The sequence below is a fragment of the Triturus cristatus genome, chromosome 2_2 (genome assembly GCF_964204655.1).
Source record: "Triturus cristatus chromosome 2_2, aTriCri1.1, whole genome shotgun sequence".
Classification (NCBI taxonomy): Eukaryota; Metazoa; Chordata; class Amphibia; order Caudata; family Salamandridae; genus Triturus; species Triturus cristatus.
In genome coordinates, this window is record NC_140582.1 from 1,193,996,293 (window position 1) to 1,194,011,850 (window position 15,558).

At 43.6% G+C, this 15,558-nt stretch overlaps 1 protein-coding gene across 1 annotated transcript in view; it reads right to left on the bottom strand.

The window, feature by feature from the left end:
- The window catches only part of LOC146863369 (uncharacterized), a 179,959-nt gene extending 164,849 nt beyond the window's left edge, over nt 1-15,110 (bottom strand). Inside the window, exons 1-2 of the mRNA XM_085642800.1 lie at nt 14,975-15,110; nt 13,110-13,244 (exon numbers count right to left, since the gene is read on the bottom strand). Coding sequence (XP_085498926.1) covers nt 13,110-13,244; nt 14,975-14,987 — 148 coding nt within the window. The 5' untranslated portion in view covers nt 14,988-15,110. The remainder of the gene's footprint in view (nt 1-13,109; nt 13,245-14,974) is intronic.
- Nucleotides 15,111-15,558: the final 448 nt, after the last annotated feature.

The following is a 15,558-nucleotide window of genomic DNA, read 5'->3' on the forward strand; positions in this document are numbered from 1 at the left end:
AATAGGCTCCATTTTTATAAGGTCAGAGATATATGCTAAGCCCAACTCAGCTTGACAAACATACGAAGACGTGCTGCTCGGAACACACAGAATGTATCTCAAAAATGTATTTTATACCATTTGTAGCGGGTATGTATCAACAAAACCCCCCACCGCTAGTCCATACATAGCTGTGGAGAAATGTTTCGCTTTGTAAATCTAAATAAGCTCCACTGGCGGTCTCCTGCCCAATTTTCTGGAGAAGTTAACAAGTGTGGTAGTAGTCCTTGAAAACGCAAATTTATTTGCCGCTAAGGCTTGGACCCATGAATCTTTTTGCTCAAAGAGTATTCCAAGGTATAAGAATCTCTTTGTGGGCCCTGTCTTCTGTCCTTCCACAAACATATCCCTGCACCTCCGACTACCACAGCCACACCTCATTATAAAGGTTTTTGAGGTGTTCGCCCTAAGACCAAGATTGCTCATAAAATTAGAGAAACTATCTAGCACCCTCTGCAGGCCAACTTGCGTACGTGACATTAAAACCGCGTCATCCGCGTATAAAAAGGCAGGTATTGGACATCCGGCTATTTGGGGAAAGTCTTGACTATCTTTAAGCAGCGCCTCTCCCAAGCCATTAATGTAGAGGTTAAAAAGAAAAGGGGCTAGGACACATCCTTGCCTAACCCCCCCTTCTTATTGGGAAAGGGGCAGTGCAATTACCATTCAAGCCGTATCGAACTCGCTCCTTGGCTTCACTATATAGTTGCCTAAGAAAGTAGATAATTTGAACATCCACCCCTATCTCCTCAAGGATCTCCCAGAGCTTGTCATTCCTCACGGAATAGAAGGCCACGGTGAGATCCACAAATGCTAAAAACAGCCTACCCTCCTTCGCCCGTGTATATATAAAGCAGCAAGGGCCCTCCGTTCGGATCATAAATTCCTCCTACAGTCTCCTAGAGTAAGACGAGCCCGTACGGGAGGAAGAAGGTTCTCGGTGAACACGGCCTCCGCGTGGAACGCGCTTCCACTTGTTTTGCGGGCTGAGATTTGTACTCGGCGTTTCCGCAAACTTCTGAAAACTTATCTCTTCCCAGACTAGCGTGTCACGTGTTAGCCTCTGTTGGTCCTCGATTGGCGCTGGGATGCTCAAGGGTAACCGTGCGCGTTATAAAACTCCAAATAATAATAATAATAATATTTCCAAACAAAGATGGCTAAATTTAAGCTCTGTTCAATAGTCCCAGGCCCTCACGAAAACCATATTGAATATCAGATAGGACTTTATTATCCTCTGCTCATACATGTAGACATTCTAAAATTATTCGACCTGCTATTTTAGTCAAAGAATCCAGTGGGTGTCATAATGGCTGTATGTGTGTGTGACTGGTTATACAAATGGCTGTGAGGTTGTGTAAGTGAGTTTGTGAGTGGTTTTATAGGTCTGTCAGTGGGTGTTTGAGTGGCTGCATATGTCTTTCAATGGGTGGCTTAGTGGTTTTTTGGGCTGTGTGAGTGACTGTGTCAGTTGTATGGGTATGTGGGTAGATACGTGAATGGTTGTATGGGTGTGTGAGTGGTTGTATGGATGTATGAACATGAGTATCTATTGTATATTAGTGTGTGAGTACATATGTAAGTAGTTGTATTGGAGTGTGACTTGGTGTTTGGGTAACTGTGTAGGTATGTGAGTGGGTATATAAGTGGTTGTATGAGTGTGTGAGTAATTGTCTCAGTGAGTCTATGGGTATATAAGTGAGTGTGTGAGTGGGTGTGTGAGTGATTGTATAGGTATATATGTGTGTGTGTAAGTGAATGCATGGGTGAGTGAGTGGCTGTGTGTGTGACTATATGGGTGAGTGAGTGTGGGAGTAGTTGCTTAGGTAAGTGAGTGGCTGTGTAAGTGGCTGTATAGGTAACTGAGTGGGTGTGTGAGTGGCTCTATGGGTAAGTGATTGGCTGTGTGAGAGGCTCTATGAGTGTGTGAGTGGGTATGTAAGTGATTGGAAGTGTGAGTGGATATGTGAGTGGCACTGTGGACGATATCATTGAGATGTCATTAGTGATATCACTGACCATGTCATGAGTGATGCAATATGTGAGCTCATAAGCAGTGCATTGTGGTGGCATAAGAGTAGGTGTGTGAGTGGCTGAATGGTTGAATAAGGGTTGTGTGAGTAGCTATATGAGTGAGTGAGTGACTGTGAGTGGCTGTATGGATGAGTGAGTAGTTGTATGAGTAGCTGCATGGGTGCGAGAATGGTTGATTGAGTAGGTGTGTAAGTGGTTCTATGGATGAGTGAGTGGTTGTATGAGTTGTTGTATGGGTCTGTGAATGGTACGTTAGTGATTGTGTGTGTCTGAGTGGATGTTTGAGAGACTGTATGGGGGAGTGAGTGGGTATGCAAGTGATTCTGTTGATGATGACATAAGTGATGTTATTTGAGATGCAATCAGTGATGTCATCAGTAATGCCACTGACCATGTCATGAGTGATATAGTATGTGAGGACAGAAGCAGTGCATTGAAGGGCATAATTTATAGTTAGTCCAGATAACCATAACTGCTGAATTTCTATGGTTTTGTACAAGTTCTACGTTTTTTTAATGCTATTTCCTAACAATAATGTCACTGTAACCTTTGTTTTTTTCAATACATTTCTAAAGTTGTTCAATGTCATTTCCTAGCTGTAACCTTTGTTTTTTAATGAATTTTTAAGGTTTTTAAAATTGTATCTCCTAACTTTAATATCCCTGTAACTTTTATTTTGTCTTGTAATTTTCAAAGGTTGTTTAAACTCGATTTTCAAACTGTAACATCCCTGTAAAGTTTGATATTTTTCAGTAAATTTTTAGATTTTTTAGTGCAAATTGTAATACAATAATATTTTCCTATTTATGAATGAATTTCAAATGTACTTTATTTAAATGTTTTACTGTTATTGTAAATGTAGTTAAACAAGTTTAAAACAATGATTCTATGGGTTCTTGGATCCCCTCCCCCGTGGCACTAAGAGAAAAGCGGTGAATACAAATACTCTATGTTAGACCTGGCACCATTTGGCGTGGGTCTCCCTTCCATTTTACGCTGTTGTTTCCTCTGTTTTTGCTGGTGTTAGATGCTCTGGGCGCTGTGCCACTGCCATTCAGTGCCACAGCGCGAATGCTCCCGGTGTAAATATGACATGTGAATTGGTATATCCATGATTTGCTTATTTGGTTTACCTGTTAGTCCCTAGTAGCGTGGCCTGTGTGTACCCAGGGCTGGTAAACCAAATGCTGCTGGTGGGCCTGCAGCGCTGGTTTGCGCCACCCACAGAAGCAGATTGTAAAGTGTACCTCAGACCTGCCTCAGAGTCTGTGCGCAGTCCAGAACTGCCATCTTGGCTGTGAAGTGCCCACAATTCCCAGCCCCTGAACCTTCCCTTGGCATCATATAAGTCACCCCTATGGTAGGATGCATTGTATCTGTAATGTAGGACATGTCTTGGTATGTGTGGCATGTCCTGGTAGTGAATTACACCCAATTTCGTTTTTCACTACTGTAAGGCTACCTGTTCTCTATAGGCCAGAATGGGCAGTTTGACTATTACATTCTATAATCCTAACTGACCCAAGGTAGAAAAACGAATTTAGTATGCCTGAGCTCAGAATATTAAAATACATCTTTTAGTAAAATTTATTTTTCTATTTTGTGTTTAAAAATACCACTTTTAGAAAGTAGGTATTTTCTTGCCTAAGCCTTCCAGTGTGCTCTGCTGTTATGTGTATTGGCTGTCTGGTTTTGGAGGGACAGGTCAGGCTGAGTCAGACCTGGGTTGAATAGAGAGATCTGCATTTGGAGTACGGGGAGGATTAGCTCCTTGACCTGAATAGGGCTGTGCCTGGCAAGGTAAATGCTGGCTCCACCTCCTACTGTGCATCTGATGGCAGACCCCATCTCTCTGAAAGGAAAGATGCATCCTGGTAATCAAAGTGCTCCAGGACTGAGCAGAACTGGTTCTGGCTGGGTTCAGTGACTTGTGACTCTTTAGAACAAAGACTTTTGGGGTTTAAATACCTGTGCCCAAACCCCTACATTTTGTATTGCTCCTGGATTTCAAGATGAACCTGTTCGTGTAACTGAAGGAATCTGCAGGAGGTGACTATCCTTGTGCTTGTGTGCTGCTTCTTGGATTGGCCTGCAGTGGTTACCATTGGACTTGTAAGAAGAGGGAAAAGGACTTTGAGAGAACTTTTACTAATCTTGCTAAAGCAATCAACCAAGGGCTAGGAGGGAGCTAGCCTCCTGCTGAAGTCTCAGGCACATCAGACTTCACCACCAGCCTCCTGATTTCTATCTGCAGGTGAGGCTCCTGTGAGTTCCAGGGCCTCTAGTTCTACTACAGAGAAGAGAGTGCTGAATTCGCCGCTAACACACGTTTGCGAGCTGCCGCAGCTGAAAGTGCACCAGAAATTCATTGCGCTGCTGCTGCTGAGTGCTCACCACCAAAGATCATCGCATTGCACGTTTGTGGGCTGCCAAGTGCTCGCTAACTCCAAAGATCATCGCATCGCACGTTTGCGGGCTGCCAAGTGCTCGCTAACGCCAAAGATCATCGCATCGAGATCATCGAATCACGACATCGCAGCGCGGACGCCGGGCGTCTGCCATTTTCATCGCATCAGGATCGTCGCTCCCTCGCAGAGCGCCATTTCTTCGCATCGCAACCTGATCGCATACGCAACAGGATCGTCGCCTCGTCTCTCCCCTCGCGGCAAGGAGCCATCGCATCAACGGCCTAGCGTGCAGAGGTTTGTCGCCTTGTCCCCGCATGCATCAGCAGATCGGTGCCTCGTCTCCTCCCTCACGGCAAGGATTCATCGCATTACCGGCCTCGCGTGCAGAAAATCATCGCTACAGCTTCTTTGCGTCATTTTGTTTGTTTTGCTATGAAATCCAGGTACTTTGTAAGTAAAAGGGTACCAGAGACCACTGCTTTGAACTGACTCCTCTTTGCACATTTTGAACTATTTTTGCAGCATTTCAAGAGTAATCCTATTTTACAGTATTATGGCTTTTTATCGTTATTGGTCTATATATAAAGATACTTATTTTTTATAACTACTTGTGTGGTGTCCCTTTTATAGTGTTCTTCACTGTGTTACTGTGTATGGTCAGAAATGCTTCACACACTGCCTCTGAGATAAGCCTAGCTGCTTGTGCTACATTACCACAGGGTTGAGCAAGGGTTATCTAAGGGTGTAGCCCTCTTACTCTGACTTAGGAAGAAGGGTCCCTACTTGGACAGTGGCCAACAATTGCCAACTAGAGACCCCCATTTCTAACACTTTATAGTTTCTAACTGCAGTGAATCAGTGTCTAAGTGGATGAATGAGTGTCTGAGTAGGCCTGTGAGTGAGTTCTGTGACTATCTGAGTGGGTTAGTGGGTGGGTGTATGAGTGTCTGAGCGGGTGTGTGACTTGATGCACGAGTGACTGAATGTGTCTGTTAGTGGTACATGAGTGTCTGAGTGGGTCTGTGAGTGGGTATGTGAATGTTTGAGTGGGTCTTTGAGTGAATGTGAGAGTGTCTGAGTGGGTCTGTGTGTGGGTATGTGAGTGTCTGTGGTTCTGGCAGTGGGTGTGTGAGTGTCTGAGTGGGTTTTAGAATAGGTGCATGAGTGTCTGAGTGGGTGTGTGAGTTTCTGAGTGGGTATGTATGTGGGTGCATGAGTATCTGCAAGGGTCTGTGAGTGGGTGTGTGAGTGTCTGAGTGGGAGTCTGTGAGTGGGTATGTGTGTCTGAGTCAGTGTGTGGGTATATGCGATAGTGTCCAAGTGTATTTAAGAGTGTCTTAGTGGGTCTCTGAAGGAGTGTGTAAGTGTCTGACTAGATGTGTGAGTTGGTGCATAAGTGTATGATTTGGTCTGTGAGAGAGTATGAGAGTGTCTGAGAGAGTCTGTGAGTGGGTTTATGAGTGTCTTGGTGGGCCTGTCAGTGAGTGTGGGAGTGTCTGAGTAGGTTGAGAGTGGGTTCATCAGTGCCTGAGTGGGTGCATGAGTGTCAGAGTGGGTCTGTGACTGGGTGCATCAGTGTCTCAGTGAATAGATGAGCCCTACTCTGACCCCTTCTATTGCATTTCTCTCCAAATTTCACACCCCAGGACCATTCCCTAATATATGAAATGGTGGTGACACATCACAGCGCATCCACAAAGTCATGCATGTCACGGTAGATCAGCAAAATTGTACATGTGGTGAAAAATTTGGGTTGGGGGCATTTCCATCCCATCAGGGGTCCCTCACAGATGCTTAAATTGCACCCATGGGGTCAGGCAACCTTTACCCTGCCCCCTTTTACTATATTATGGTAGAGTTTTTGCTGCTGCGGACAGTTCTGAGATGTCTAGAATGGTGTCTGCAAACTTCTACTCCAGGTGGGACTAGCCAATCACGGCATTGATGGGTTTGTGAAGATTCTGCATCCCTATAAAAATTTGTTTGCCCTTTAAAACCTCAAAAAACTATTTGATGAATTTACACCAAAGCAGAAAACCTAGGCTTTCTAAACCAAGATCTAGCTTGCTGCCAATTTGGTGTAATTCCGTTCAGTGGTTTGGGCTGTTGTCATGCTTGAAATCTCCATGGGAATTAACATGGTAAACACACTTTTTTGACCCCTCTTTTTTTGTCAGCCCCCGCTTGACAGTTCACCCGAAAACTTTCCATGTACAACTATAAACAGTTGGACAATTTATGGGGAAAATTTCATGGAGATTCGGCAAACTGCACCAAAGTTATAAGCAAGTCAAAAAACACTTTTTCTATAGAAACTAGGACCTTACTATAACTACCTAGATATATATATTTGTCTGAAAAGATTGAAAGCAATTATATTGTTGTGTAAACATGTCTTGCAATATAAATCACTAAAAGGAAATCAATGAAAAAGAAATAATACAATGAATTATAATATGCAATGTATAATCAAATGCAATAATCCCGTCCACACATATATATGGAGGGGACATAAGCCGATCCACGGCGTTATCAATGTATGATGCATTTGTAAATGGACATATTTAGCCGATTCACGGCAGTATTGTTGTAAGTTATGTTTGAATATTAACAAGTGCACCTACTACAAAATGGCGCTGATGTTGCAGTGATCATTTTAGTCCCTTCTTTGTTTTGTGGACATGGGAATTGTTGAAAAACATGGCGTTTCCGGTGCCCCAGTAACATCGAAAAAGGCATTCCGCCGAAACGCATCTGTTGTGCTGCTGGTCATTTGATTGAATAAATTGTATTTGAACGTCCCGAGAGTGCGACATCCTTTCTGATGAAGAAAAGAGGGAATTGAGCGTGATATTGTTGCGGAGTCCACACCCGCAAAGTCTGCACCTGCCTGTGAGTGCCCCACTCGTGTGTGGAACGACGAGCGAATAATATATATATCTATATATATATATTCACAGAAAAAAACACAGGTTACAAGAACATTATAGTTGTACAAAACCTGTGAAATTCAGCCAGTATAGTTAGCTGAGCTAACTATAACTCACTCCCCCGTAATACACTGCTGATGACATCGCATATTACATCACTCATGACATGGTCAGTGACATCACGGATGACATCAATGATGACATCTCAAATGACATCACTGATGACATAATACAGTGACTGTGAGTGTTTCTAAAACGTTTAAGAACGTTATATATATGTACAACAAGGTGTATTGAAGAATGAATGGGTGTATGAGTGTCTGTATGGATGATTCAGTGGGTGTATGACTGACTGTACAAGAAAGTGATTATATGTGTCTCAGTGAATGTATGGGTGAGTAACTATTCTGTGTGAATGTCTGTATCAGTCCGTCTGCTGGTGTGTAAGTAGCTGCATGGGTTGGTGAGTAGCTACATGATTGTCTCCATGGGTTGATGATTGGTTGTCTAAGTATCTGTTTGGGTGCTTGAGTATCTGTGTGGTTGGGTGAGGGGTGTATGACTCCCTGCATGGATGTGTGAGTGGGTGATTCACTGGGTGTATGGGATCATGAGTGCATCTGCGAGGGTCTATATGGGTGAGTGAGCGTGCATATGGCTGTGTCAGTGAGTGAATCGATGTCTCAGTGGTATATAGGTGAGTAACTGCATATGTGAAAGGCAGTATATTTGAGTGTTGGAGTATGAAAGTGATTGTATGTGTTAGCGAGTGATTATGAGAGTGGCTGTATGGATGAGTGTATGCTTGTGTCAATAAGTGTGGTGGTGTGTGTATAACTGTATAGGTGATTAAGTAGCAGTGTGATTGACTCTTTGGATGAGGGACTCGGTGTGTGAGTAGCTCTATGGGTGAGCAGCGGTGTATGTCTGTATGGGTGTATGAGTGGATATATCAGAGGCTGTATTGGTGAGTGACTGGGTATATGAGTGGCTGTATGTGTGAGTGTGTGGATGTGTGTGTAGACCTATGAATCAGTGAATAGGTATGTACTTACTGGTACTGGTGTGTCTATGGTTTTGAGAATGGTAGAATGAAATTTGGAGTGGGTGAATGAAAGGTTATATTGGGGTATCAGTAGGTGCGTCAGAGATTATGTGGATGATGTCATCAGTGATTATATCAGTGATGTAATTTGAGTTGTCATCAGTGATGTCACTGACTATGTTATGTGTAAAATAATATGTGACGTCATCAGCAGTAAATTGCAGGGGCGTGAGTTATAGTTAGCTCAGCTAACTATAACAGCTACATTTCACAGGTTCTGTACAAGTGAAATGTCAACCTAACCATGAAGTCCCTGTAACATGTGTTTTAGCCGTGAATTTCTAAGTTTTGTTAAATTCTAATTCCTAACAATGATGGCCCTGAAACCTGTGTTTCTTTCAGTGAATTTCCAAGGTTTTTTAAATGCTAATTCCTAATTATAACAGCCCTGAAACCTGTGTTTTTTCAGTGAATTTCAAAGGTTTTTTAAATGCAAATTCCTAACTATAACGTCCCTGTAACCTTTAATTTGGCACCAAGGTTGTCCTTGTGAGCCAGCTACCCTCTTGTTAACTCCAGTAAGTCCCAGACAGTAAGATTGCTGAGTTCTGATGGCAGACCATACCCCCTTTGTCCACCAGTCTGAAAACGCACCTCCTGGTGCGCTCTTGGTTGGGGGATGAAGTCCCCTTTGCTGCTAGGGGTCCTTCGGGTCCAACACGCCTACTGTTACCTCCGGTAAGCCCCACACTGTTGGATTGCTGAGAAGTGGTCACAGGCCACGCTCCCTTTCTCCAGGTGTTTTTGCAGAGTAGTGGAGAAAGGGGGTGGGGCCTATGGAGAGCTGTCAGCTAGCGATTTATTTCTGTATTTTAGGAAGGGAGGCTGTGTGGCCCCCCTTCCCTTGATTTGTTTGGGCCCCGGGTCCTGACCAATTTTGTTTTTTAATTGGAATAAAAATTGAGGGGGCATGGCCCCCCGCCCAGGCCATTTTGAGTCCTGGTGACCCCATCTCCCGGGGCATTGCCAGCTTGTTGGGGACCATGGCTTTTTACCCCCAGGGAGCTGCTGACATGCAGCTCCCTGAAGGTAAAAAGCAAAGTGTGCTTACTTTGAACATGTGAGGGCAAACTGTTCAAAGCGAGCACTTTTGTCGGCTATGGGATGGCAGGAACACTGCTTCCACCATCCCATAGCAAACTGCAATGTCCCGGGGGTGGGCACCCCAGGAAATTACTGGAGTCAGCCTTGGGGGGTGGCAGTACCCAGGGGCATTTAGAGATCCATTGGAAAGTGGAAAGTAACCCTGGGTGGTCCTCCCCGGGGCTCTGTGTGGACATGCTCCAACATAGCCCCGGGGAGGTGGCGGTCCCGGGGCTGAGGGGGGCCATGTAGCAACATCGCATTTCACATACATAGCCGTGGGGAGGTGGCAATCCTCGGGCTGAGTCGGGGGACCTGCAACCCCCGCATTCAATGTATGAGCCCTGAGGGAGGTGGTGGTCCCTAGGGCTGCGGGGGCCCGCACAGGCCCCGGTATCTCTTTTAATCATTTACCCTCAGGACCTGGCCCACCAGGGGGTCTAAAGGAAATTAAAAAATTGTCCCGATTCACAGATCCACCATGAATCCTGCCGAAAATATATATTTAAAAAAATCTAATTTTTGTCGCTGGGAGTCCCTGTGGGACCCTTTCTGCAGGCCTAGGGGTAAGGGTGTTTCAATCCTGACCCTTTAACTTTTTTTCATGTGTTTCATCCTTTATTTTGTGACTGGGTTCAACTGGACCAAGAGCAACTTTTCTGCCAAATTTGGAGTAATTCTGTTCAGTAGTTCAGGCTGTAGCTGCCTTGAAATATTCCTATGGAAATAAACATGGACAAAAAGCATTTTGGGACCCCCACATTTTTCTCAGCCCCGCTTGATGAATAACCCCGAAACTTTAAACACAGCAGCTTAACTGAGTGGCGTGTTAGTTTTGAAAATTTCATTAAGATTCGTCAAATGACGCCAAAGATATTGGCACAAGAAAAAAACGCTTTTCCCATAGAAACAAGGTCCTAACTATAACTACCTTCTCTGGCCATGATACCCTCCAGGGTGATAGTGTGCTCTATAAATCTGCATAACCCATGATAGAGGGCTGAGGGGGCTACTATTGACATTGTTTGGACTAAGCAAATGGTAGTGGATGGATTTTGTGTAAAAAGTGAGTGTTTGAGGGGATTATAGACATGTACAGTGAGGGTTAGGGAAGTGTAGTTTTGCAGAGTTGTGATTTGTGTATGTGTGAAGGGGTCCTTGTATGGATGTAGGGGTAGAGGAGTATGTAGACGCATTTTGCAGAGCTGAATAGTGTTTGGTGGCTGAGTGGTGGGTGGAGTGATTTAATTTTGCTTGAATGATAGGTGTGTGTTTTTGTGAGTGTGCGCACATGTATCTGGATATAGGTTGGTCCTGCTAAAGGTCTGTGTGTGTGCATGTTTGTGAATATGGGTGGGCCCTGGTTGAGGTTTGTAAGTAGTCGAAGAACAGCATTTCTGTTTCTAGGTCCACCAGTCCTGAAAAGGCCCATACAGGTAAGTTGCTCTCGTCCTCTCTGCCCTTAGCCTCGATGCCGGGGCTGAGGCACCCTGGTGGGGAGATCTTTTAAAGGCTGATAGTGAGATCACATGAGCTTTTCTCAGCCTCTTATGTTCACCTGCAGGCTCATACAAGTGGTTGTCCAACAAATAACAAAAGAGAGTACTATGTGTTCAGCTCTCTAATCTACAAGCTATGTTTGGGAGAGCAGGAGTCAAGAGGGAAAATGGAGAAGTGGGGGGAGGCAGGAAACATATAAGGTCTGGAAGCAGGAAAGTTTTGGTAATGATGGTCAGAACTGCACAAAATTCACAAGCTTTAGAATTAACACAAGCATAGTTTGTCACTAAAAATGCTGGTCTAAAACTCTAAAAAGGTACTTTGAATATAGTCAAATAAGTACACATCTATTAGGTGGTAAGCAGCCTCTGTATATTTCCTATACAGTAATTCACAGGCAATTGTTTTCAGGCACTTTATTTGACAGTCCTGATGATGATCCTGTATCTTTCTGTAAAGGATCGAAACGCCGTCGACTTAGTTGTCAACCTTATACACAGTGATTCGCATATATAATTTGTGTAAAGGTGACCTTCCTATAATTGTTGTTTCTCCATCTTTGCATTTCCTTATAGAAACAACCAAAAACTGCCTGCGCCTTCTACTCTGTTTGTTTGTCTGATATGTGGGTTCACGGATACAGGCTTGTAACCCACTGTTATTTGACTTGCATTTCTGTTTAAATTTCAAATTCTTTGCATATTAAAATCACCCTTGTCCGGCTGGATATGGGCTAAAATATAGTACTGATTGAGGCTATATTAATTGTATATATATTTTGTACTAATTCAGGGACCAGTGTCTGTTGTAATAAGGTATATGGCCTGGGACTACCGAACTTCCCCCTCCCCCGCCCTGTGCATAAACCACATTTACTAATGATGGACATGAAAGGGGAGTTCTTTAGAGGCGGGGTCGTACAATCCCCGGCCGTATTTCTTAAAATATGAAAATAAAATAAAATTTAATTAAACAATATTTACACAATTTACGCAGAAACATAACATGACATTTGATTACAATTCATATGCACAGATATCAGATGGCTAACCTTAACATATTTCTAATACATAGTTTTTCCTATCCGAATCTAACATCTGGATCATAATCATACATTAATTACTTTCTGCGTACCTATTTGGGCCAACGGCAAGGTCGCTAACTAGTGTCAGATCCTTATCAATTAGCCACGCCCTCCCATAGGAGTGCGCATGCGCAGAGGGCCCGCTTACCGAGAGGGTACTTCCCCCCCGGTTACCCCCATACGTTCCCTGAACTCCATTAAAAATGGGGGCTCTTGCACTCTGCGCCATTTAGTGACGTCCTGTCTCTTGTAATAAGTTAGTTCCCAAGGTCCCTGACCGATCCTATTTGGGTTCCCTTGTTTCTGAAACACACACTTCAAGTACAGCATCCTAGTAGAGAAGTAGTGGTTAACACTTCAAGTATTTCATCGAAGTACAAAAATACTGGTTAGCACTTCAAGTATTGCAGACCTGCAAATAAATACACATTTCTGCCAATCCAAAGTATTCAGCCTGGCAGTACATTTTTAGTACTGAATGAGTCAGAGCTATGGGTTTTTGCAGAGAAGCAATATAAGGGCCCCAATAAAAACAAATTAACTCATCCATGAAACACTCACCACCCTTTTCTCTATAGGTAGTGCTGTTCACTCTCAAAGATCGACACTTTCCTAACTTCTTCTTTTGCAATAAAAGTTTTTTATAGAATTTGAACCTTAAAGAAAAATGTTGCCCTATTTTACAGAAGGCAACATAAATGGGACAGTTGTCTACAAATGTGGAAAGCAGATGGCGGGGATGTCGAGGTGGGGTGAGGAGCATTAATGGCATATTTGAGTGGGGTGTAGCAGCAATGGTAGGGAACATAAGAGTAGCAGTGACAGTAGCAGGATACCAGTTTACGCATGCATCCTAGACAGGCATCTTAGTTACTGCACGGCTCAAAATCACCAAAAGGAAACCTGAGCTAGGCCCCGCTTCTTACCTTCCCTGACGTTAGTGGAAGCATCGTCCTCGCTCTCCCCGCCAGTATCTGGGCTTGGCGTGTTCGCATTTGGTGGGATGCCATGCACTGGTACCACGGTGTGACTTACCGCAGGGCGGAATATCGAAGGCTTGCCTGAAAGAAGCACAAGTGTGAGTCATTGCCATACCCATTCCAGGCCTGCATCCCCTAACATACACCGAGGGGAGGGCAGCAGCATGCTCAGTCTCTGCCTTCACTCGTACTCAGCTGTTATTTTTGTCTAAGGGGGACAGGGAGATGGGGGCTACTGCGACAGATAGTCAATATTAAACAAGCGGCTGTCCCACTCATTTAATGATGGCTCCGTCCCTGGTGGCACTTTTGCCCCTATCAAAGATGGCTGCTACCCAGGAGTGCCAGCAGTGGGTTGCTGCTTACAAACGTGTGAGTAACTAACTGTGGAGTGAGCAGATTGTCAGTGGTCAGTGCTGTGTCGCTCTGGAGGGCGGAGGCGGAGATGGGCAGGCTATCACTGGAGGCATTCCCATTTACGTTTGAAGCGCCATTTAAAAAAAAGGAGCGGGGAGCCTGGTGCGAGTTGTTTGTGGGTCATTTTTCATTCCATTGTAACTCTTCTTTCATTTAAAAAATAGTCCATTGGATGAACCTATAGGGGGGGTCGCTCAGGGTGGACTTCATAGGAAACTGTGGTTTAGTTTCAACAACACTGATGCTTTCCACATACTGGTTCAGATTTACATGGCAGGCCCTTTACAAAGGATGTATGACGTTACAACGCACACTTTTACAACGCATGCACTTACAACGCATTTTTTACAACGCACAATCCATTACAACGCATGACATTACAACGCAGGACACTACAACGCATTTTTAAAAACTACCTTTACAACGCATTTCCATTATAACGCATACTACCTTTACAACGCATACCATTACAACGCATAATATTAAATTGCATTTAAGGTAAGTATTAGATAGTATAGGGGTAAAAATTACTATTCTAACTCCAGGGGGTGCAACAGTAGGGTAAGTGTTGGATAGTATAGGGGTAAAAATTACTATTCTTACTCCAGGGGGTGCAACAGTAGGGTAAGTGTTGGATAGTATAGGGGTAAAAATTACTATTCTAACTCCAGGGGGTGCAACAGTAGGGTAAGTGTTGGATAGTATAGGGGTAAAAATTACTATTCTAACTCCAGGGGGTGCAACAGTAGGGTAAGTTTTGGATAGTATAGGGGTAAAAATTACTATTCTAACTCCAGGGGGTGCAACAGTAGGGTAAGTGTTGGATAGTATAGGGGTAAAAATTACTATTCTAACTCCAGGGGGTGCAACAGAAGGGTAAGTGTTGGATAGTATAGGGGTAAAAATTACTATTCTAACTCCAGGGGGTGCAACAGAAGGGTAAGTGTTGGATAGTATAGGGGTAAAAATTACTATTCTAACTCCAGGGGGTGCAACAGTAGGGTAAGTGTTGGATAGTATAGGGGTAAAAATTACTATATTATGCATTGTAATGGTATGCGTTGTAATGGTAGTATGCGTTGTAATGGAATGCGTTGTAAAGGTAGTTTTTAAAAATGCGTTGTAGTGTCCTGCGTTGTAATGTCATGCGTTGTAAGTGTAGTGCGTTGTAAAAGTTGCGTTGTAAAGGTTGTTCCCCTTTACAAACTGTGTAGAGCAAAGGTACTTTTTGATTTTCATCGTTGTTGCAAGAAAATTTCTGACAAAATGTAATATGAATTAATAAATTCTAATGCATATCACAGCACATGATAGGATGCAAAATTGATCACACAAAGGCTTAAATGAGTAGAAACATGTAATGCAAGAAAAGAATTAGGGATATGTTGACATACCTGCTTTAGACATAGTGATGGTTCAGTCACAGCCCCTAGTCTCTTCACTGTAGGTAGAGCGGTAGGCTGCAGACAGAGGCAGGTAGGTGCAGGCAGGTAGATGCAACAGCACTGGTTGGCAGGAGCCACTACTGAGGAGCTCAGATGAGCCAATATTTATACTAAGGTTCAAGCAGAAAAAAAAAAAATCTGTCTTAGGAAAACAATTCTAATGAACATCATTGTTGACACAAAGCTTCATCTCAACAGCCTACGAGAACACCTATTTTCTGCCACGTCGAAGTTGGCTCTAATACTAACCCATTGGGGATTTTTGAACACCTTTACAGGCTGTGGACATTTAATATAGCACCAAGAATAGAACAGATGGCACTTTTATTCTCATCAAATTTCCAATCGATAAGTACGAAAGTCGTACATGAATGTTGGGAGGTGGTTTATTAGTAGGTGCAGGTAAGTACCTACAGCTAATACCAACACCACAATCACAAATAGGGTACAGTCAAGTTCTCAATAAATGTATCCTTGCTCAATCCTTGGTAGTTTTGTTGCGAGTAGACAGGCTTAATCCAGGATACAGGTGT